Below are 25,116 nucleotides of genomic sequence, written 5' to 3'. Positions count from 1 at the left end.
CCTGGCTCCCAGATACAGCAGCACTCTGCTGTGGGGAGGTGCACTGGATGATCTCTGCAGAGAAAATCCTTTTCCCATGGCAGAACTGTCGTAAACAGGTCTCCGAAAACAGTTTGGGTAGCTTTTCATGGCGATAACCTACCAGAGGGCAGGATTTGCCTTTCCACCCCAGGGGTTCTGTGCTAGAGTGGACATAGAATCCAATTCATAGGCTGATTTTGCATTCCAAGAGTCTTCTTCATTCTCCCATTCCATAGGTTGCCTTTTGGTTTCGTTGATTGTTTCCTTTGCTGTGCAGAAGCTTTTTATTTTGATGGAGCTTTTTATGCTTATGTTTCCCTTGCCTCAGGAGACCTGTCTAGAAAAAATGTGGCTATGGCCAATGTCAGAGAAATTACTGCCTATGTTATCCTCTAGGATTTTTATGGTTTCGGGTCTCACATTTAAGTCTTTCATCCATTTTGAGTTTATTTATGTATATGGTATAAGATAGTGGTCCAGTTTCATTCTTCTGCATGTGGCTGTCCAATTTTCCCACCATTTATTGGGGAGAAAAAAAGACACTGGAAAAAAACACAAACACATGGAAGCTAAACAACATGATACTAAGCAACCAAAGGGTCAATAAAGCAATCAAAGACGAAATCAGAAAGTACATGGAAACAAATGAAAATGAAAATACAGTGGTCCAAAACCTATGGGGTACAGCAAAGGTGATCATAAGAGGGGAGTATATAGCGATACACGCCTACCTCAAAAAAACAAGAAGTTCAAATAAACAATCTAACCTTACACCTAAAGGAACTAGTGAAAGAAGAACAAACAAAGACCAAGAGGAGTTTCCTTCCTTTCCAAGGAAGGAAATAGTAAAGATCACAGCAAAAATAAATGACATAGAGACTAAAAAAACAGTAGAAAAAAATCATTAAAACCATGAGCTGGTTCTTTGAAAAAGATAAACAAAATTGATAAGCCTTAGCCAGGCTCATCAAGAAAAAAAAAAGGACCCAAATAAATAAAACCAGAAACAAGAAAGAAGGAACAACTGACACCACAGAATACAAAGGATTATAGAGAATACTACAAAAAAATTATATACCAACAAATTGGACAACCTAGAAGAAATAGATAAATTTCTAGCAACATACAATCTTCTTAAACTGGAGAAGAAATAGAAAGATTTTCTATAGAAAATAGAAAATTTTCTATTTCAAGAAGAAATAGAAAATCTGAACAGACTAATTAATAGTAGCGAAATTGAATTGGTAATCAAAAAACTACCAAAAAATAAAATCCAGGACCAGATGGATTCATAGGTGAATTCTGCCTAACATTTAAAGAAGAGTTAATACCTATGCTCCTCAAACTATTCTAAAAAAGAGAAGAGGAAAGAAAGCTTCCAAATACATTTTATAAGCCTTCTTTATTCTGAAGTTTGATTTTGCATCCACGCAAAAGAAGAAAAGATATGGCAATTATCTGAGCAGATTTAATTCTATTGTAAAAAAAAAAAAACATCATCTTTGTCCTTTTCCACAGCCTTTCATTAAAGACAATTTAATGGACCACTGTATTTCAGACATTACCACATACAGCAGGTCATGTATAAGGTAAAAGACCTACAATAGCACTAGCAAACAAGGGTAGGACAGTGTGGTAGGTAGGACCCACCATACAGAGAGGGCCAGGGACCTTACTGCTCTGTGCAAAAGACATAAGAAAAACCAAGAAGGCTGCCATAGTCACCACACTTGTACTCTGCTGCCAGATCACTCTTTTAAATGAGGAAGAATTCTCAAATTTCTAGAGAAAGTGCAAACAAACCACTCCTACCACTCATAGTCAACTTCAAGATCAGGATGGGGGGGCATTGCAGGGAGACTGTGTGCAGGCTGGGGAGCCTCGTAGCCCCCTCCACCTAATCCTGCAGCCCCAGTGTGGCTTTGCTGTTGTGCTCACCTCCTCCACGACTGTAGGTCTCTGGGAGGAAATTACTACCCACATATAGGTAACTATAGATGAGAAGAAGCAAAGCCTTCCATCTGTTCCACCATGAAAGAGACACATAAAAGAATGACATTGCTATCGTTACACATTGCCCAAACCATGACATTGAAAGGGGCAAATTAAAAATAAACAGTTTGTGTAGCTCTCCGCCTTACTCTAGGAATTTCCAAGCAGTGTGCAGGTCAGATAGGTTGATAGGGAAGAGGTACATGTAGACATCCAGCAACTTAAGATTCAGGAAGTTCCAAGACCCCCATTGGATTCTCAAGAGAGGAGCTGTCACCTTGGGGGGTCACCTTGAAGTTAACCACTGGTGACACCCTGGCCTTATGTATAAATCATTCAGTTTTTACTTTGTGGGGCGGATGGGTGTGGAGAGGAACAGACTTGCAGAGCACTTACCTGTGCTGCAGAAGCAGCATTAGAGCTGAGCTGCTGTACCTGTGTGCTGGTGATAAAGTGAGGTAGGCACACAAGTATTATCCTCTGGACTACTTCAGAGCTTTAAGATCTTTCTTCAAAGAGACCTAACACTTTATCAAACAAGGCATGAGGAGGCTACGCTGATGGTGGACGTGACTGTGTTAGAGTGTGTCATATTCTCAGGACATGATCGTGTCTTGGAAGTTGTTTGGGATCAGGTATAAAGCAGGGGCTCCACCCCACCCCGGTACCTACAGACCTCTGTTCAAATCCCAGGTCTATGTTTATGAGCTAGAATGACCCTGGATAAGTCACTTACTTTCTTTGTCTCTATTTCCCATCTGCACAGAGGAAATCAGGATGCTGACCTCACAAGAAGCCCTGGTCCAAGCCCCTAGCAGTGTCTGGTCTGATATAAGTATAGTGTCTAAGCTTAGGTCCCTTTCCCTTCTCTCTGGTTCCTTCCCCTTAAGATTCACCGCTTGAGATTTGGTCCAGTTGCCACTTGGTGTGGTGTTTAAGACACAAACACCCAGACAGCTCCACCCTCTTCCAAGAGTGAGGATGGAGAGTAGCCCACCATCTAGCATGGGCCTCACACTTTGCTGCTCTTCAGTGGATCAGTAAATGCATGCATGAACAAGGAAGAGAATTCACCTTCTTATTTTACCATCTGACTAAGATGAAAATCCTTATAAGAGAAATAAATTTGACTCAAGTATAGAAGAAATGGAAATACCACTTTGGGCATGCTAAGACCACATGTCAAAATCATGAGTGGGAGTGGATGTTTTCCTGTGAGGTCCTGAGCATTGCCAGCCGTGTCCATCTGCCCTGCTTAGCCAGAGCTGGAAGAGGGTTCCTTTCAGTCCTGCTGCATCTTGAGGTCAGTGACATGGGAGTCATCTTTACAGACTGATAGGATCTGTTACTGTCGGACACTGTGCGTGCCCCCCAATCCCGGATGTGGCTGCAGAGATCTTCTCTCTGGGCCCCTCAGGCCGCCACCACCCGCCAGGAGGCGCTGGGTAGCATTGGTTCCACTTCTGCCCGTGATGTTGCTCATTACCCAGGTAGCTGTGTTGCAGACACAGCATTCTTCCTACTACCATAGATAGGAAAGCTGCACGGGATCTGGGTGGCCTCTAGGATATCAGAAAGAAGAGGCTAATATTGCATGAGTATCACTTAAAATGCAATGTGAATGGTTAGAATGCCTGCAGTTTGAGAAGAGTGCAGGAGAGCTGGGCTGAGCACATAGCTCTGGGGGGTCCATGGGTTTGCTTTCTAGGACAGCACCCAATACATTCTTCTTAGGTGCCCCCAGCTCCTCGGTGCTCTTCCACTTTGAGCTTGAGTTCTTTCCACCATCCTGGCCCCTCCATCAGAATGTGGACATATCCCAGCATTCACAAAGAACCAATCCTACAAACCCTAACATTGGCTCTTCCCAGTGACTGTGCAGTCCTTGGTGCAGTTGAGAATCTACAAGGGAGAGGTCGAGTAAGAATCAGGAGCCAGGTTTTACCTCAAGTGGCAGAGGAGGTGTGTGTCTGCAAGTCTGGAGGAGGGGACGAGGCAGGGCAGTCGCTGCTTCTCTCCCTGAAGGGCTGGGTGGGCTCAGTCCCAGGCTCTGCTGTGGTGGCCCCGTACAGAAACAGCTCCACATGGCTGCCTGTGGGATCACACACTCATCCAGGGCACCCAGCATGCCGAGCCACCCGGCCTGCCTCCTCAAGCTCATCAGTTCTGTTTTGACCAAGTGTTCAGTCTCAGCTCCTGCATGCTGCTCCTTTGCTGGAGTGCAGTCTTCCCCTCCCCTCTCTGGAGAACCAAAGTACTTTATTATTATTATTCTAATTCCAAAGGCCCTCAGATAGACATGCCTTTGCTCAAATAATAGTCAGCATCTGGAATATTGTTATTATCCCCTTCTGAGAATTGCTATCACAATATCAGGAGTAAATGGTAGTCAAAATTAAGATGTTGTATTTTGAGTGTCATCTTTTCAGGAAATTTAAATTCTTAAAGCAAAGCAATCTAGGGCAGTGTTTCCAATCTCTCTTTTTTTCATTATTGCTCCCTTAAGGAGCCTTTTTAGACATTTTTTAATTATCTCCCCATGACATTTTAATGCCACAGATATGCTGCATATTTGTTTATGTACTGTATATATATCTGTGCCTTATGCTATGCCTAAGTATGTTTTAAATATATAATTAAAATTTTTTGCCCCGGAACCAATGTTTTATCTTCTTTATGGAGAACATATGTCTAAGAGGTGAAAGTGTTTCTCCCAGGTCCAGTTTGCCCAGGACCTGACTCAGATAGTAGACAGCCTGTCTCAGACCAGGGGCCTCACCACTGGTAAGAAGAGTTGCCAGATTCAGCAAACAAAATATATTGAATGCCCAGTTAAATTTGAATTTCAGATAAAAAACATAATATTTTTAGTGAAAGTATGTCTTATGTGATATTCGCACATCTTATATTCTATCTGGTAATACTACTGGTGTTCTGGGGATAGAAACTGCACTTTGTATTCAAGTACAATTTTTCACAAACTGGAAGAGTATATACCTTCATTTACATCCACCTCCTGGGCGAAAGGATACCAGATCACTCCTAATAAAGCATTGTTTAGGGGCGCCTGGGTGGCTCAGTCAGTTAAGCGTCTGCCTTCAGCTCAGGTCATGATCCCAGGTCCTGGGATCGAGTCTCACATTGGGCTCCTTGCTCAGCAGGGAGCCTGCTTCTCCCTCTGCCCCTCCCCCTGCTTGTGCTCTCTTTCACTCTCTCTGACAAATAAATAAAATCTCTAATAAAGCTTTTTTTTATATGAGCTTCTCATTTCAGCAAAGGTCATTAGTAACAGTCAAAAATACGATGTGGCTCTTTTTACAATACAGCTTTTACTTTAAATTTTATGTGAAACGTGTATACTATTATAAGTGATGAAATAGACCCGGGATGAATCTAGTGGTGCGGAGGCTTCACACATGTCTCTTATTGGAGGGCGTTGGAGTAAATCACAGGGGAAGGATGCTCTTGTGACATTCCTGCTTAATGCATTGCAACAAAATGCAATTCCAAATGCAGCCAGCTAGAGCACTGACCCTGAAACACGGTCATCATATACTTTCATCATGCACAAACCAAAGTGCATTATGCCTTTCCACTCCTAATTGGCGGCCCACGAAAACGGTAGACTTAGGATAAGCGTGTGTCACCTTGTCATGGATACCACAGTTGGGTGAGGCTCCGAGTCAGCACTTCTGAAGTTTGATAATAAGCAGTAAGTCTGCTCAGCTGTGTCTACAGGAAACAGAAAAGGGTGGGTGTTTGGAGAACTCTTACTAGTGGACTTAGCTCTTTCTTTTTAACTGTGGTTAAAAAAAAAAAAACCCACATGACCTAAAATTTACCATCTTAATAAGTGTACAGTTCAGGAGTGTTAAGTGGATCCACATGGGTGTGCAACAGGTCTCCAGAACTTTATCTTGCAAAACAAAGTCTTTACCCATTGGACAATTCCTCTTGTCTCCTGGCTGCCCAGTCCTTGGCAACCACTATTCTGCTTTCTGTGTCTGTGAGTGTGACTACATTCAGAAGGGGAAGCTGGCCTGGAAGCTGGGTGAGAAGAGCTTCCGGGCTAGAACCTCTGGGGTGGTGCTGACCTCTCATCTGGGGTACGCTACATATGTAGAGTTGTTTTAACACCATGCAAAGCTACCTGAGGTTTGTGGAGTGGTCCACGAGCCGCCAGACTCCGTTGTTCTTACTTATCTGTTTCTGCTTCTACTCCAACCTAGATGACGCCAGAGGAAGGCATCAAAAGAAAATCCGAAGCAAGACTCAGAATTACCTCAACCTGTATGCCGTGGAAGGCCTGCGCACCTTGTGCATTGCCAAGAGGGTGAGTGGGTGCCACCTCCACAAGCATGGATACTGACCGCTGCCCCCACAGTACGTGGTGCCTACGTGGCACTCACCAGTGTGTCTCACATAGGTTCTGAGTGAAGAAGAGTATGCCTGTTGGTTGCAAAGCCACTTAGAAGCAGAATCTTCCCTGGACAACCGTGAGGAGCTTCTTTTCCAGTCTGCCATTCGCCTGGAAACAAATTTGCATCTGTTGGGTAATTATGCACATGAGCACATGTTGCGCTGAGCAGTGTGGAATTTGCAGAGACAGTCCTGGACGGGGTGGTGACATGGCTCTAGTCATTGGCAGCTCTGCACCTGCCGGGCTTGGTTAAGGAGTTGGCTGGCTTGAGGCTAGCATGGCCCCCAGGCCCAGCCATCCTTGACTGAACATTCACACCATGGCCCGTCTCTGTAGTATTCCACGTGCTGTCCCACCAGGCACCCAGTGACAACACCTGACTTGCCTCCCCCTAAACCCTGCTTTCCCACCAAAAATAGAGATGAGGAACGAGGCTTCTCAACAACCGAAGCTTGAAGGGACTCCCTCCACCTCCTACCCCTAAAACAAAAAGAAACTGTTGGATTCCAGAAATGGCTGCACTTTACATCTTATGAATGTTTCATAGATTCAGTTTGGATGAAAAGAAAACAAGCTCATTTTTACTAAAATGTGCTCATATTTTCTACTGTGTTCATATTAGTATTTATAAGAATATTTATTTTAATATTTTAAATATTTAATATTAAGTTTGTATTAAATTAGCTGAGTCTTTGTATCTGTGCTCTCTGACCACACCAGGGACTGAATGTGATCATGCTGTATACACACACACACCCCATCCCGTGGTGCCAAGAGTCAGATGGTATACCTGGGGCATGGAGAAACTGGAGTTCATCCCTCTCCATTTAATACAGAAAGGCTGTAACTCATTTGGTCTTGTTCCCTGGACAAAGGAGTTGGGCTACCTATATATCTATATATACATATCTAATATAATAATTAATATATTTAATAGCATAACATACACACTTCATACAATATTCTTTTTTGCCTCTGGTGTCTTATAGGAGGGCATGCACTGTTCAAAAAAGCCCCAAGATCCAGATGCCCAGAGACATCATGAGCAGTGTCCCTGGGGGGTGATTAAATGAAACACTTGGAAGACAGCTGTGCTTTTTCTAACCTTCCAGGTTTTGATTTACTGGGACTGTTCATATCTAGAGCATGTTTCTCCAGAAGGCACTGTTGACCAGACCCAGGGGATAGGCAGGGGTTCCTGCTGGTCCTTCTGGCCCATGGGCAGGTCCACTTCTCTGTCCCTTCACTGCAGGGCACTCTCCCTGGAGAGCTCTGATTCCTGAATGGAGTAAAATTTGCCTCCCCAGTCCCTTCTTCCAGTGGGTGCTGGTCCCACCCTGTGGAGCAAGGCAGACGGAATGTCTTCCCTTTTCCAGAGGGTGAGACCTTAACTGTTTGAGGACTTGGCTGTGAGTCCCCATGCTGTCCACCTATATTTTTAGGCATCCCTACCTTGCCTTCTTTCAGAGTCTAGGAGCCTTAGCTTGGTTGTCTATCCAGTCCTGGCTCTGTCACTTACTGGCCATGAGACCCTGGGCAAGTGACTCAGTCTTTTTGGCATCCCAGTCTCCTTGTCTGCTGGGTAATAATCCTGCGGGGATGAACAGAGGGGGTGCCCAGTGGAGCACTGAGTGAGGTCCAGGCACAGGGTCCAATACTCAGCAGCACGTGGTGATGAGTCTTATGTTACTGCCTCCACATCTGTTTACAGCCTGGCTGGCCTCTTCTATACAGACCCCCTCTGGTAGTTGGGCATCCATCACCTCCCTTGGCCCCCATGCTGTATCTCTGTTAACACATCCTGAATTTTTGACAGCCCTAGAATACCCTAAGTTCATATTGAACTTGAGATCAACTCACCTTCCTAGATCTTTTTCAGGGGATTTGCTTTCTAACTTGGATTCTGTAATTTTTGTTTGGGCAACTATGTAAGCATCTAAAAGTAAGGTTTTCTACTTATCCTCGTTCCAATTTTTTTTTTTCTGTTGGGGCCGGGATGGTAGAGTTTTTCAGAATCTTGATTCAGCCACATTCTGCTGTCATCCTGAGTGGATGTTTATCTCCAGGGGTCTGTTAAAGGGCTCTGAGATGAATCAGTGAAGGAACTACTGGAGTGCCCGCAGTGGGCACCATCAGCGTCCTTGAGTCTGTTCATGCCTGCTGGTGAGAGCCTTTTCATACATTTTCAGAAATTTTATAGCCACCATGTGCTGTTTTGCATAAATTTTCAGGAATTTTGCATAGCTTTTTGATGCTGTTGGTAGCTTGACTTCAGCCAAGGTGAGTATATTTGCTCCACAGAAATGGGAAAATACAGCAAATCAGCTTCCCTCCTGCTAGCTGGTTGTTAAAACACTTAGCGTCTCCCGCAGCCTGGGATATTTACGGTTCAGATGATGAGCTGGAGAATAGAAGAGCCACCACCTCAGTGTTCACCACAGCTTTATGCACAGGCACATGTAAAGTAAGCTGTTTATATTTTTAATAAGCCCAAAGCCAAATACTCCTTCTAAATCTTTTCATTTAGGTTCTTATATTAAATAACATCAGGGAACTACAAAGGAAGGGTCACCATTTATACTGTGTTCTTGAAGTTTTCTTTTCCATACTGTTCTGGCCAAGAGCCGAAATTCAAAGGACAACATTCTGTTCACTTTCCCCAGCATTCCTGTTTGTTTTTCCAGATGTCATCTGAAACTCCCCTCTCACGAAAAGCCACCTGACATTTGATCACAGTGAAGCATGGTGGCACTAGCTTGGACCCTACTACCTACCCTCTTATAACACTCGAAATGCCAGGTTCTCCCAAGGCTCAGGCTGTAGAGAGGTGGCATTTCTCTAAGTTACATAGATTCCATTGCTAATAAGCTACCTTAAAGAGCTGAAGAAAGACCACTGTGCTTCCAGATAATTTTTAAAGGAGTGTTCCCTGAGATTTACTCTTTATCCTTGGCCATATTTCGTGCTGAGATAGACATACTTTACATAATTCTCTTTATGAGTTCAGTAATATTCTATGTTTGGTTCAAAGCTGCACATAGAGGTTAGGATCAGTCCAGCGACCCAGTCAGGGCCCATTACTTAGGCCAGTTAGCTCCTGAAATGAAGATGCTTTATTTTCAAGGTGTTAGGTTTTCCCTGAAGGACTGGAATTTATCTGTGAATCCTTCCCTGCTTTCTTTCTTGGAGGACGTATATCAAGGAGCTCTGGCTGAGCAGCTAATATACAAAAGTGGGGAGTTGCAAGTCCCTTCTATAGTAAGTTGCCATCTAGTGAAGGGTGGGTAACTGGTTGAATTACACACAAAGCTCTGTTCCATAGTGGAAGTTCTCCTAGAGCAGCCGTATAAGGAGGTTTGGAGCATGAGACATACCGTGCATGGAATGCTATAGCCCTTCCCTTGCTAATCTCCCTCACCTTTGCTTCCCAGATCTATGTGGTGGGGATAATTGTAGTACTCACATGTTAGGGATGCTGCAGAAATTTTTGCCTGACAATTAGTAATTCATCAAGGTTAGCCATCATTATGATTATTCCATAACCATTGTTATTGTTAAGTATGAACAAGATATTTTTTAAAAAGAGAGAGAGCACATGCAGGAGGAGGGGCAGAGGGAGAGAGAAACTCTAACCAGACTCCATGCTGAGCACAGGGCCCCAATGTGGGGCTTGATCTCACAACCCTGAGATCATGACCTGAGCCAAAACCAAGAGTTGGACACTTAACCGACTGTGCCACCTAGATGCCCCTGAACAAGGCATTTTGAATACATGGAGGCAGACGTGGTCATCCCTCCCTCTTTCCCTGGATATCAGGGAATGTATCACAGCAGAAGTGATACTTAGGATGCCTTGGTAGATGTCAACTCTGTTGGATGGTGAAAATAGGGAGCCAGAGACCTAGAGCATGGACTGTCTCCCCATGCTAGATCCAGGGGTCTGGGGGAGGGGAGAAAGGCCAAGACCAGATGGCCTTCCAGTGCCTGGGCTGTCAGGAATATGCTCACAATGAACATGGAACATAACATGGTTTTATTCCTAAGCATACTTTGAGACCCACACCCCTGCCTGGTCCTTACCTTGCAGACTCCATGATTCAGAGCTGAGGGCAGCTTGGGTGCAATATCTCCTCTTCCTTTCTGGGCCCTTCCTAAGTTCCCACTTAGCCTTCTGCGCATTCAAATTAAAGGTAGGCCCAGGTCCAACACACTGCACAGGCTGCATGAGATGGAAGAGAGAAGACTGCCACTTACCCCTGAGGGGGCTTCTGGAGAGCTGGTGATGCTCTTATCTGAGCTCAGGGCTGGTTAAACAGGAGTGTGATTTGTGAAAGTGCATTGTAGGATATATTTAAGAAATGCATGCTTTTTGTACATGTATTATACCTTGACTCCATCCCCCCAGCACCTGCCAACTCATCTGTTCTAGGAGGAGAAAGGGAAGTGATGTCTATCTTAGTCATTTCAGGCTGTCATAGCAAAATACCACCGACTGGGCAGCTTAAACAGCAGACATTGATTTCTCACAGTCATGGAGTCTAGAAGTCCCATATCGAAGTGCTGGCCAATTTGGTTCCTTAAAGGGCTCTCTTCCTGGATTGCAGATGGCTGTCTTCCTTCTGTATCCTTGAATGGTGGAGGGAGATCATCTCTCTTGTGTCCCTTATTATAAGGGCCCTAACCTCAGTCATGAGTCTTCCACCTTCCCTCCTAATGCCATCACAGTGAGGGTTAGGGCTTCAACCTATGAATTATGGGGATAAGGGGACACATTCAGCCCATATCAGCTCTCAGCACAGGGAACAGTGTGACATAAAAGAGAAGGGCAGGGCCAATGAGGTGTCCTCAGTCAATGCTGTGTTTCTAGAGGGAAGATAGAGACCATCTCATTAAATTGACAATAGGAAAAAAACTGAGGCTGACCTGGAGAGCACCTTTCTGCACTGGGTGGAAAATTTGTCCCAATGTACAGAAGCCTGCATATTTATTAATATCCTAATTTATTAATACTGCTAATTTATTAATTATGTTTGTGGAAAAAGTACATTCTGGATAATGTTGCTTTCAAGAAATAATGGGCTTGTGTGGTCTGTTTAGACAGCTGACAGCATTGCTGAGAGCAAATATTGTGGATGTCGTTCAGAAGCTTTGTATGGGATGGATAATTTTTAAAACTTTTTCATCCTTCAGAATATGGTCATTCCCACCATCTCCCCACAAGCTTTGTTTCCAAGTTATCTGTTATGTTAAAAATTAGCTGCCTGTTAGAAAGCACTGGAAGTGCTTTGTTTTAAGTACAGAGAATTATGTTCAGTGCCTCACAGTCATTCTGTCTCATTCTTGACTGTGTCAATCGAGGGAGCTACTGAAAGTGTTCACCAGGGTCCGGAAATGATGAATCTTCATCCACATGAGACAGGCATCAAGCAGGTCCCAGTCTGTGGGGTCATGCCAGCATCTTTGGTATGTTGGCAATGGCATTCGTGCCCCATCAGGGTCTGAGGGCATGTGCAGAGGGGGCTCACCTATACTTGCACATTTGACCAGGTGCCACTGGGATTGAAGATCGCCTGCAGGATGGAGTCCCAGAAACCATTGCTAAATTGCGTCAAGCAGGCCTGCAGATTTGGGTTCTCACTGGTGACAAACAAGAAACAGCCATTAACATTGCATATGCCTGCAAACTGCTGGACCATGATGAGGAAGTCATCACCCTGAATGCTGAATCCCAGGTATGAAGGTTTCCAGAAGCCATGCTCTGCCTGGCGCAGCTTCATACCCACCTAGCCCCCACAGCAACAGGAATGCCTTCCATTTCTTTGCCCTCTACCTCTGTGTTTGCACCTGTGTTGGGTTTCTTACATGTTCTTGTCATTGCCTAGGAAGATGTGGGATTTGATGGGATTTCTTAATTTCCGAGGGATGCATCCCTGGACTTTATTAATGCAAAATTCAACCTGCTTTTTCCTGACCTATTCATGTCAACAATATTGGAAAATTGTTTCATGAGGTCACACAAGTCAGCGAACCAGTCCATTCAGCATTGATGTACTCAGGATGGGATGGGTTGTCTGGGGCATGCCCGCTGGGCACTTAGAGTTTTCATCCAGTCACATTTATCTATTTAAATCTTCAAGTATGTAGGGAGTATCTACTTCTCATAAACCTGGCCTGGACTCTGATTCCTTGAGTGAACTCCCACTTGAAACATCTTTTTGAGCTGTATGATGAGGTCTGATTCATCAACTTTTTCTCTTATGGATTATCATTTAGCTGTTACATTTAAGATGTGCCTAGCCACAAAGATTTCTCCTATATATTGTTCCAAAAGTTTTGTAGTTTATTGTTGCACCTTTAGACACATTCCATTTTGTGTGGAATTTTGTATAAGGTCAAACTTCATTCTTCTGCATGTAGCTGACTAATGCAGCACCATTTGTTGAAAAGTTTTTTTCCACTAAATTGTCTTTACACTTTCACGTAAAATCAGTTGGTCATGATTTTTAGGGTCTATTTCTGGACATTCTGTTCTGTTGCACTGGCCTGTGTGTCTGTCCCTTCACCAGTATCATGCTGCCCTATGGGTTTTTTTTTAGAAGTCTTTATATTGGTATTTTTTTTCCCTGATTATTCTTTCTGTTTTCAGTTCTTCCATTCCCTTTTCCCCCTTCCCTTGGGTTACTTAAAGTTATCTTTTAGTATTCCATTTTTTTCTTTTTTTTTTTTTTGCATTTTATTTTTTTTATTAAGTTATGTTAATCACCATACATCATTATTTTTGATGTAGTGTTCCATGACTCATTGTTTGTGCATAACACTCAGTGCTCCATGCAGAACATGCCATCTTTAATACCCATCACCAGGCTAACCCATCCTCCCACCCCCCTTGCCTCTAGAACCCTCAGTTGGTTTTTCAGAGTCCATCGTCTCTCATGGTTTGCTACCCCTCCGATTTCCCCCCTTTCATTCTTCCCCTCCTGCTATCTTCTTTTTTTTTCTTTTCTTAACATATATTGCATTATTTGTTTCAGAGGTACAGATCTGTGATTCAACAGTCTTGCACAATTCACAGTGCTCACCATAGCAATACCCTCCCCAATGTCTACCACCCAGCCACCTCATCCCTCCCACCCCGCCCCGCACTCCAGCAACCCTCAGTTTGTTTCCTGAGATTAAGAATCTCAGACATCCCTGCCATGTTCCTGACCTTAGGGGGAAAGCTCTCAGTTTTTCCCCATTGAGAATGATACTCACTGTAGGTTTTTCATCCATGGCTTTTATGATATTGAGGTATGTACCCTCTATGCCTATACTCTGAAGAGTTTTGATCAAGAAAGGATGCTGTACTTTGCCAGATGCTTTTTCTGCATCTATTGAGAGGATCATATGATTCTTGTTCTTTCTTTTGTTAATGTATTGTATCACGTTGATTGATTTGCGGATGTTGAGCCAACCTTGCAGCCCAGGGATAAATCCCACTTAGTCGTGGTGAATAATCCTTTTAATGTACTGTTGGATCCTATTGGCTAGTATTTTGGTGAGAATTTTTGCATCCATGTTCATCCAGGATACTGGTCTGTAATTCTCCTTTTTGAGGGGGTCTTTGTCTGGTTTGGGGTTCAAGGTAATGGTGGCTTCATAAAATTAGTTTGGAAGTTTTCCTTCCATTTCTATTTTTTGGAACAGTTTCAGAAGAATAGGTATTAATTCTTCTTGAAATGTTTGGTAGAATTCCCCTGGGAAGCCATCTGTCCCTGGGCTCTTGTTTTTTGGGAGATTTTTGATGACTGCTTCAATTTCCTTAGTGGTTATAGGTCTGTTCAGGTTTTCTATTTCTTCCTGGTTCAGTTTTGGTAGTTGATATATCTCTAGGAATGCATCCATTTCTTCCAGGTTATCTAATTTGCTGGCATAGAGTTGCTCATAATATGTTCTTATAATTGTTTGTATTTCTTTGGTGTTGGTTGTGATCTCTCTTCTTTCATTCATGATTTTGTTGATTTGGGTCATTTCTCTTTCCTTTTTGATAAGTCTGGCCAGGGGTTTATCAAACTTGTTAATTCTTTCAAAGAACCAGCTCCTAGTTTCATTGATCTGTTCTACTGTTCTTTTGGTTTCTATTTCATTGATTTCTGCTCTGATCTTTATTATTTCTTTTCTCCTCCTGGGTTTAGGCTTTATTTGCTATTCTTTCTCCAGCTCCTTTAGGTGTAGGGTTAGGTTGTGTATTTGAGACCTTTCTTGTTTCTTGAGAAAGCCTTGTATTGCTATATACTTTCCTCTTAGGATGGCCTTTGCTGCATCCCAAAGATTTTGAACAGTTGTGTTTTCATTTTCATTGGTTTCCATGAATTTTTATAGTTCTTCTTTAATTTCCTGGTTGACCCATTCGTTCTTTAGTAGGATGCTCTTTAGCCTCCATGTATTTCAGTTCTTTCCAACTTTCTCTTGTGATTGAGTTCTAGTTTCAAAGCATTGTGGTCTGAAAAAATGCAGGGAATGATCCCAATCTTTTGGTACCAGTTGAGACCTGATTTGTGACCTAGGATGTGATGTATTCTGGAGAATGTTCCATGGGCACTAGAGAAGAATGTGTATTCCGTTGCTTTGGGATGGAATGTTCTGAATATATCTGTGAAGTCCATTTGGTCCAGTGTGTCATTTAAAGTCTTTATTTCCTTGTTGATCTTTTGCTTAGAGGATCTGTCCATTTCAGTGAGGGGGGTGTTAAAGTCCCCCACTATTATTGTATTGTTGTCAATGTGTTTGTTTGCTTTTCTTATTAATTGCCTTATATAATTGGCTGCTCCCATGTTAGGGGCATAGATATTTACAAGTGTTAGATCTTCTTGTTGGATAGACCCTTTAAGTATGATATAGTGTCCTTCCTCATCTCTTATTACAGTCTTTGGTTTAAAATCTAATTTGTCTGATATAAGGATTGCCACCCCAGCTTTCTTTTGGTGTCCATTAGCATGGTAAATGGTTTTCTACCCCCTTACTTTCAATCTGGGGGTGTCTTTGGGTCTAAAATGAGTCTCTCGCAGACAGCATATCGATGGGTCTTGTTTTTTTATCCAATCTGATAGCCTGTGTCTTTTGATTGGGGCATTTAGCCCATTGACATTCAGGGTAACTATTGAAAGATAGGAATTTAGTGCCATTGTATTGCCTGTAAGGTGACTGTTACTGTATAGTGTCTGTGTTCCTTTCTGGCCTATGTTGCTTTTAGGCTCTCTCTTTGCTTAGAGGACCCCTTTCAATATTTCTTGTAGGGCTGGTTTTGTGTTTGCAAATTCCTTTAGTTTTTGTTTGTCCTGGAAGCTTTTTATCTCTCCTTCAATTTTCAATGACAGCCTAGCTGGATATAGTATTCTTGGCTGCATATTTTTCTCGTTTAGTGCTCTGAATATATCATGCCAGTCCTTTCTGGCCTGCCAGGTCTCTGTGGATAGGTCTGTTGCCAATCTAATGTTTCTACCATTGTAGGTTACAGATCTCTTCTCCCGAGCTGCTTTCAGGATTTTCTGTTTGTCTCTGAGACTCATAAGTTTTACTATTAGATGTCGGGGTGTTGACCTATTTTTATTGATTTTTAGGGGGGTTCTCTGTGCCTCCTGGATTTTGATGCTTGTTTCCTTCCCCAAATTAGGGAAGTTCTCTGCTATAATTTGCTCCAATATACCTTCTGCCCCCCTCTCTCTCTTTCTTCTTCTTCTGGGATCCCAATTATTCTAATGTTGTTTCGTCTTATGGTATCACTAATCTCTCGAATTCTGCCCTCATGATCCAGTAGTTGTTTATCTCTCTTTTTCTCAGCTTCTTTATTTTCCATCATTTGGTCTTCTATATCACTGATTCTTTCTTCTGCCTCATTTATCCTAGCAGTTAGCACCCCCATTTTTGATTGCACCTCGTTAATAGCCTTTTTGATTTCAACTTGGTTAGGTTTTAGTTCTTTTATTTCTCCAGATAGGGTTTCTCTAATATCTTCCATGCTTTTTTCAAGCCCAGCTAGTATCTTTAAAATCATTATTCTGAACTCTGGGTCCTACATCGTACTAATGTCTGTATTGAGTAGGTCCCTGGCAGTCGGTACTACCTCTTGTTCTTTTTGTTGAGGTGATTTTTTTCCATCTTGTCCTTCTGTCCAGAGGAGAATAGATGAATGAGAGAACAAAATGCTAACCGGGTAAAACGTCCCCAGAAAATATACTCTAAACAAATCAGAAAAGACCTGAAGCCTGGGGAAAAGAAAGAGAAAGAAAGAAAAAAGAAAAAAAAAAGAAAATGAAAAAGATAAAAACAAAAACAGAACAAAACAAGAAAAAAACAGAATATGATCAAATATGATCAGGCTGGTGGATAGATCAGTGCCACACACTAGATTTTGGGTATATTTTGGTCTGTTAGAAGAAAGTGCCTCCCAAAATTTTAAAGAAAAAAAAACTTATATATGTACAAAAATAAGGGTTGATACAATGAAGGGATGGAGTATGACTGTAAAGATGAAAATTATAAAAAATGTTGTAAAGGAATTGATAAGTTGTCTGAAAAAAGAAAGAAGAGGATTTAAATAAAAAAGAAAAAAAGAGAATGTGATCAGGCAGGAGACTAGAACAAAGCCATACACTAGAGATTTAGGGTATATTTTGATGTGTTAGAAGAAACTGTATCTCAAAATTTTAAAGAGAGAACAACTTATATATATATGCCAAAAATACGGGTAACTACTATGAAGGGATAGAATATGACTCTAAAAATGAAAAATAAAAATGTTTTTTTAAAGTAGGGATTGATAAGATGTTGGTTGAAAAAGGGAAAAAGAAAATTTTTTTAAAAAGCAATTAAAAAAATAATAACAACTTTGAAAGACTAAAGAATCATGGTAAAAAAGCCATGAATTCTATGTGCAGTATTCCCCTAGCGCTGGAGTTCTGCCGTTCTCATTGATCGGTAAACTTGGTCTTGGCTGGCTGTTCTCGCTGATCTTCTGGGGGAGGGGCCTGTTGCCGTGGTTCCCAAATGTCTTTGCCGGAGGCAGAATTGCCCCGCCCTTGCCTGGTCCGGGCTAAGTAATCTGCTCGGGTTTGCTCTCGGGAGCTTTTGTTCCCTGCAAGCTTTCCGTACAGCTTTGGAAGACAAGAGTGAAAATGGCGGCCTCCCAATCTCCGCCCCGGAGGAGCCGAGAACTCGGGGTCCCGCTCCTCAGTGCGCCCCCAGAGAAAAGCAGTCAGTCACTCCCGTCTCCCTGGTCTCCGGCCGCACTCCGTGCTCACCCGATCTGTGACCGAGCGTTTCTATCTCTGGCACCCGACCCCGTGTGGAGTCTCCAAACCCAGCAGATCCCTGCGGTGCGCTCCCACGCCGCTCTTCCGGGGGAAGAAGGTGAGTCTCCCCGGATCTGCCGCTTGTTGGGTCCCTGCTGGAGAAGCAGTGGCCCGACTGTGCCACGGATCACAGTTTATGACAACCCCGAGCTGAGAGCCTGCGCCTGGGCTCCGTCTCTGCAGCTGGCTTCCCCGCTCTGATACCTGGGAGCTCTGCGGCACTCAGGCACCCCCAGTCTTTCTGTGACTCCGAGGGTCCTGAGACCACACTGTCCCGCGAGCGTTCCACCCCTCACTTAGCCACTGGAGCGACGTCCCTCAGTGGAGCCGGCTTCTAAAAGTTCCGATTTTGTGCTCCGTGGTTCTATCACTTGCCAGAAGCGGCCGACAGAGGACCCTTCCCCCGCCATCTATCCTCCCAAATATCGCCTCGGATTCACTTCTCCGCACGTCCTACCTTCCAGAAAGTGGTCGCTTTTCTGTTCAGAGAGTTGTTGCTATTCTTTTCTTCAATCTCCTGTTGAGTTTGTAGGTGTTCAGAATGGTTTGATCCCTATCTGGCTTCATTCCTGGGACCAGACGAAATCCAGGTCTCCTACTCCTCCACCATCTTGCTCCGCCCTAGTATTCTGTTTTAATGTGTCTCTTTTCTTTGAAAATATCACTTTACTTGGGTTTTTAGCTTCTTCTTTTTTTAAAAAAGATTACAATATGCATACTTAAGTCATCATACAAAATACAATCAGTATTTTGCTACTTTGAGTGGAATGAAGAAGTCTCAATCCATGTCTCCCTTTACCCCTTTACGTTGTAGGTGTCTTCTATATGAAAGCAACAGATTGAAATCCTTGTCAGATAATAATTTTTACTTTCAATCAAAAAGCATATTTTAAAGAAGTCTAAAGGAAAAGAATAGCCCATTTTATTTACGTGAATATTGACAATTTCTGTCACACTTATTTCATCCCCAGTGTTACAAGTGTCCTTGTGGCATTTTTTTCCCTCTTGTCTGAAGAACTTCCTTCAGCAATTCTTTTAGACTAGGTCTACTGGCAACAGATTCTCTTTTCTTTATCAGAGAATGCCTTTATTTCACCATGGTTTCTAGGCAAAGTCAAGAGTCATCCAAATCTATAGCTAATGCATCATTTTTATCTGGATGTTTTGATTTTGGGTTGGTTTTGTTTTTTTGCCTTTAGTTTAAGCAGTTTGATTATGGTGTGTTTGGGCACAGATTTTTTTAGATTGATACTCTGGGTTTTGCTGAGCTGCTTGAATCTGTGGGGTTATGTCTTTCACTAAATTTGGCAAATTTTTAGCCGTTATTTATTTCTTCAGACACTTTTTTTGTGCTGCAATTGCTCCTCTTCTTCTGGAAGACTGATGACGTGAATGTCAGGTCTTCTGGTTTGCCTCAAGGCTCGCTGAGGCTCTCTTCATTTTTTCAATTTTTCTTTCTCTCTTGGTCAAATTGGTTAATTTCTATTGATCTTTGAGTTCACTGACTTTTTCTTCTGTTATCTCCATTCTGCTATTGGGACATTTAGTGATGTTTTAAAAAATAAACTTTATATATACAATAGTTTTAAATTTACAGAAAAATTGCAAAGATAGTATTGAGAGTTCCCATATAATCTACACCATAATATTCCTATTATTAACATCTTTACCATAATCAATGAACCAATGTTGACATATTATTACTTACTAAAATCTATACTTAGGGTGCCTGGGTGGCCCAGTAGGTTAAAAGTCTGACTCTTGATTTTGGCTCAGGTCATGATCTCAGGGTTGTGAGATCAAGCCCCACATCAGGCTCTGTGCTGGGCCTGGAGCCTGCTTGAGATTCTCTCTCTCCCTCTGCCTCTCCCCCACCTCTAAATAGGAATAATAATAATAAATAAAATAAAATCTATGCTATATTCAAATTGTCTTAATTTTTACCTAATGCCCTTTTTGTGTTCCAGGATCTCATACAGAATATCACATTACATTTAACTGTCATGTTTCCTTGGGCTCTTATTGGCTGTAACAGTTTCTTAAATTTTGTTTTTGATGACTTGACAGTACTGGCCAGTTATTTTGAAGAATACCATTATATGGGGATTTGTCTGGTGTTTTTCTCATGACTAGAATAGAGTTATGAGTTTAGGGGAAGAGCTCCATAGACCTAAAGTGCCATTTTCAACATTTTTATCACATCATATTAAAGGTACATTCTATCAACATGACTTATCACTGTTGATTTTATGTTTGTCAGCTTTCTCCAATTATTTTTATCCCTTTCCATTATTGTACTCTTTGGAAGGAAGTGACTATGCACAGTTTACACTCAGCGTGTGGAGTTCTGTTTCCCCTCCTTGAGGACAGAGTATCTACATAAATTATTTAGAATCCAACGAGCTTCTTATTTTAGTTAAGGTGTTTTTTTGGTTCTAAAATTTCTGTTGGTTCTTCTTTGTATCTTGTTTTTTTCCTGAGACTCTCTTTCTATCCATTTCTAGAATGTTCACTCTTAATAGATAGAGCATTTTCATAATAGCTGTTTGAGTCTTTCTCAAATAATTCTGCTATCTGTGTCATCTTCTCTTTGGCTTCTGTTGACTTTTTTCACATGCATTGAGAATTTCCTGCTTCTTTGTATGCTGATGCATTTTGGGTTGTATTTTGGGCATTTTGAATGACACTGGTTATTTTAAAATCTGTGGAGAATGTAGATATATTTTAGGCAGGTAATCAGTCCTCTTAGATTCAGGCTGCAAGCTCTGAACAGCCTCTGTATGGTGGTTTCTATGTCAATTTTGTGTAGCCTTTGCCAAGCTGTTAGACTCTATCTCACATTTTTGCCACCCCTTAATAAAAGTTGGGAACTTGGGTGGCAGTCTATCCCAAGTTCAATTCTCAAATGTCTTTGTTATGCCATTTAGGATTGTCTATGTGTGCACGGCTTGTGGGTAGTTCAGGAATTAATAAACCATGCTATGGGGTCAGCTGGCCAAGCTCTTCCATCTTCACAATTTTTTCCAGTACTTTCTGGTTCTCTGGGACTCCCCTTTCCAGTCCTCTGGACAGAAAGCTGGGGTTTGAGTTCCCTTGCTCTACTTCGTACTTCTGCACCGACACCTCCATCCAAGGCCAAGTGGTGGTAGGACAGAGAGAAAAAGGCAGAAGTTATCTTGCCACCACAGGACCACAGTCTTCGGCAGCAGATGGTCCTGCTGCCACCAGAGGAGAATTGCCTGGGGTTGGGTTCAAGAGAATAGAGAAAAACATAAAAAAAAAAATGGGATTTCCTCTATTTTCTCTGAGCATTGGGAGTTCTCTTTTCCACTCCTCCAGCTAGAACAGGAGGGCTTCTCCTGGAACTCTCTCTGTCCCTGCCTTGACACCCACTTCCAGGTTCTGTGATGCTTGGGTACAGAGCAGGCCCTACCAGAGGGAAAATGGAAAACTCACCCACCTGTCCAGTGTACTTAGAATGCTGGTCTTCCTCCCCAGTGCAACAGCTGCTATTTATTTTCAAAGTCCTCAAACAGTTGCCCTATGAATTCTCTTTGGCTGCTATAGCTGCACTCAGTTGGGGAGCCAGGGTGGATGTGCTCACTCCAGTTTACCTTAGCAGTTCTTGGTGCTAGCATGAGGGAACTCATGGTGTTGTAGAATGAGATCTCACATCCTTTTCCAGCCCTGCCTCAGTTACTACCACTCCCAACCCCACCCTGGAAGCAAATCTTTCCCTCTTCATATCCTGTAACACTTTGTGCATCCTAGTCTGTGACTTACTGTGATCCTGTGTATGTTCAGCCCCTGCCATTTGTTCAAGGGCCAGTAACTGTGTCTTCTCAGTCTTCCTTTTTCTTGTCTCACTTTTCGACATACAAAAGGTCCTCAATAAGCACTTATGGAACACAACTGGATTTCCAGGGTGCGTTGCAGGAAATTGGTTGCTTACCCAGTGGGCTCACTGTCCACAGAGGGCCAAGAACTACTTGCCTTCCCTGGAGTGTGTTTATTCCTAGAAACAGTCATCTCTCTTATGTCCCATGACCCCTTGGCTTCCCCAATAAGTTTTCCTATTCTTTCTGGAATTCAGGTAGTTTTAGAAGGACATTGCCAATAAAAGCCTCAATAATTCTGCTTTTTAAAAAAATTATTTCCCTGGTCAACTGGACAGCTTAGGGAAACACTGATAATTACACTTCTTTAGAGAATAATCATCATAAAGACTTTTAAAAGGCTTTGTACCTCACAAGCAAGCAAGAATGGCTGAGTAAAGGCCTCAGAGAAGCATGGAGAAGTGCATGTAAGACTCCCTCAGCCTAACCTTAAGCCAGCAGTTTAGCCACAGTACAGTCAGGCCTTACAAAGTGAAGATGTGCTCGTCTAATCTCCACACAGTATAATGGGCAATGAAGTGGAGTCTTATCAAAACCCTAGACAAGCTCATCCTCTTCAATGTGGAGAGTCGTCATCCTCAACTAACTGCTCTTCTGGACAGAGCCTGCAGCCTGGTGCCCTTGAGATTATCAGACTGTCAGTGTCGAGGAAGGTAACCTAATCTGTGGTGCAGCTGAGTGAACTGCGCTTCCTCTCATGTCCGTTTCAGGAGGCCTGTGCGGCCCTGCTAGACCAGTGCCTACACTACGTGCAGTCCAGGAGCCCCCGCAGTGCCCCCGAGAAGACCGCAGGCAACGTGAGCGTGGGGTTCTCCCCTCTCTGCCCGCCCTCCACGTCCACCACCTCTGGCCCCAGCCCGAGCCTCGTGATCGATGGGAGAAGTCTGGCCTACGCCCTTGAGAAAAACCTAGAGGACAAATTTCTCTTTCTCGCTAAGCAGTGCCGGTCAGTCCTTTGCTGTCGCTCGACACCTCTGCAGAAGAGTATGGTGGTGAAACTGGTCAGAAGCAAGCTCAAGGCCATGACCCTGGCCATAGGCAAGTATCCAGGCCAGCCAGGAAGGGCCCTACGTAAATGAGTAGCCCCCATCTTATGCAGCTGCTTCCTCTGGATGCATCCAGGACTTTCCACCCCTTCTATGCTATACTGTAAGATGGGAAAACACTTCCTTGCTCTGTTTTCTATTTATAAAATCACAGCCAGTGCAAGAAAATAAGCAGCCTTTTCGAAATACAAAACATGGACTTGAAAACCATAAAATAATGTACAACAGTTATATCTGTATATATATATATATATATATATATATATATATATATATATATATATATAGCTGTATATAGTTATACAATGGCGATTTAGGAAGACAGAACTTACATTGTTTCTTGGGAGACAGGAAACTAGAGATCTGCTGTCCCAGGCAGCCTCTGCCACAGCAGAGCCTGGCACGCTAAGCATTATCTCAGAACACATTAAAAAGAAGGCCCTTTGAAGGTACTTCTGGTCACCATGAGCCAACTGGAGTGCAAGACTCCATAATACCTCAAGAACCCAGAGACTTGATGGTGATCAGAATCCCCATTGCCTCTTAGCCTTTGAACTTTACTGATTGTTCCAAGACAAGCATGTAATTAAATGAATCCATCATAAGCATGTGAGTAGTTGCTAAATCTTACAGCATTTCCTTAAGGACTGTGCATCTAATGGTGGTTTTTCCTTGCAGACTTTTGGCTTGGAGAGCCTTCTAGGGTCCTCTCCAGTGCTACCCAGTCCTCACCTACCTCCTCCCAGGGCATCATCCCCACCCACTCTGGTTGGGGGTCCAATCTCCTGCCAGGTTCAGGGACTCAGCAGCACCATCTGCTGGTGAGGGCTGGGAAAGACTGCAGGTAGCCCAAGGAAAGGGGCGATCCCCTTGACCCTCAGATACCAAAAAGTTTAGTCTCCCCAAATATAGAATCCATACCTAGGTGAGATTTGGTTCTGAAATAAAGGATCCTCACCAATAATAATTACAGTATTTTCTGCAAAGGGTTGAGACAGTCTCATCCTGCTGATGTGGGGATTGCTACCCTCTCACATGGCACACTTCATTAGGACAAAGTTGAGGCTGGTAGAGCCTGGGTCTGAGGTGGGATGGCCTTAGTGTGGTTGTCATGGAGACAGCCCTGTACATCTTGAGGGCTGAGGTAGCCACTAAGGGGAGTGAGATGAGCATAGACGTGAACACATGTTTAGTTCTGACTCCCTGGTCCAGGCTATGGGAAAGCCTCAGGGGTGGGCCCCTCCCAGGGGAGGCTGTCTCAGTCCCACCTTTGCCCTCAGGTGTCTGGAGTGTTCTTCAGAGCTCCCTTAGCAAGTGTTGTAGGTCGGTGCTGAGGAGTGTGCTGGCTGGTGCAGGCTCCTCTGAGCTCCTCTCTGTGGTGGCGTGAGGACGATGCCCCCGGTAAGGCTGGTGTAACACATGAATGAATAAACCACATTTTCACAGCCTGGTCAGTGCCTGGGTCAGCCATGGAATCACTGGTCTATGGTATTAATTAAAACAACAACAACAGAAAAATGGAGGTAAAGTCTTAGTTGGTTAGAAAGAAAAGAAAAAACAAAATAGAATCTCAAAAGGGAAAGGGAAAGTAATGACCCATCAGAACTTTAGCTCATTTCTTTGACCATGAGTGAAAGCACTGATGGCACCTAGTCCCAGGGGTCCAGGAGTTAATAACATAGAGAACACGCCATATCTCACTTTGATTGGGACATTCTGAGAAAAGCTGCAGAGATTGTTAATGACTTCACAGAACTTCAATTTCACAAATACTGACTGATCACTCATGTTGGGCCCAGTGCAAAAAAAAGAACAGAAAAATCATAGGACAGAGACATCCTATAGCCATTTTATGCATCACTCTGACTTGTATATCTGCACTTTTTGCATATTTGAAACTTGGGAGGTACTCTGTGATTTGGGCCCTTCTGCTGTCCTATTCCTGAGTGACAATGACTTTAAGTCTCTGCTTGCTTTTCCCCGAAGGTGATGAGATCTCTGACCTATGTCTTATGTTCTTAACCATTTTCTATCAGCAGCTTGACTGAATAAATAGAAGTTTTTCTTTATCACATCTTTAGAGGGCCCAAAGGTAAGCACATAGCTAATAAGCTAGCTGGTAATCAGTGTACAAAAAGAACTCTAGAGTTTGCTGGGCAGAATTTACCATCCTTTGTTCAGTTTAGAAAGCCGCTCGTGTGAGCATGAATTAGAATAGCCTTTACTGATATGGTCTACATGTGATAAAGGCTAGAGCTCAGTACATAATAACGATGATGATGATAGCATCTTTATTGTGCCAGACACCCTGTTAAGGGCTCTCTTTATAGGTATATGAGCCAGTAATGTAGAGTGAATACTAAACAAAGTGGTAACCATGCTAGCCGGCTTTCTGAAACATCTCTTGATGT

At 43.0% G+C, this 25,116-nt stretch overlaps 1 protein-coding gene across 5 annotated transcripts in view; it reads left to right on the top strand.

Annotated features, from left to right (window-relative positions):
- The window catches only part of ATP10A (ATPase phospholipid transporting 10A (putative)), a 195,970-nt gene that overhangs the window by 158,941 nt on the left and 11,913 nt on the right, over positions 1-25,116 (top strand). For 4 of the 5 annotated variants that reach the window (XM_032395422.1, XM_032395423.1, XM_032395425.1 and 1 more), the window contains 4 exons: positions 6,243-6,346; positions 6,440-6,566; positions 11,981-12,165; positions 22,370-22,697. In XM_032395422.1, the coding sequence (XP_032251313.1) occupies positions 6,243-6,346; positions 6,440-6,566; positions 11,981-12,165; positions 22,370-22,697 (744 nt within the window). The remainder of the gene's footprint in view (positions 1-6,242; positions 6,347-6,439; positions 6,567-11,980; positions 12,166-22,369; positions 22,698-25,116) is intronic. The other variant, XM_032395424.1, reaches the window with a different exon arrangement.

The sequence above is a fragment of the Phoca vitulina genome, unplaced genomic scaffold (assembly GCF_004348235.1).
Source record: "Phoca vitulina isolate PV1807 unplaced genomic scaffold, GSC_HSeal_1.0 scaffold84, whole genome shotgun sequence".
Taxonomy (NCBI): domain Eukaryota; kingdom Metazoa; phylum Chordata; class Mammalia; order Carnivora; family Phocidae; genus Phoca; species Phoca vitulina.
This window is presented reverse-complemented; position numbering and strand designations above follow the sequence as displayed.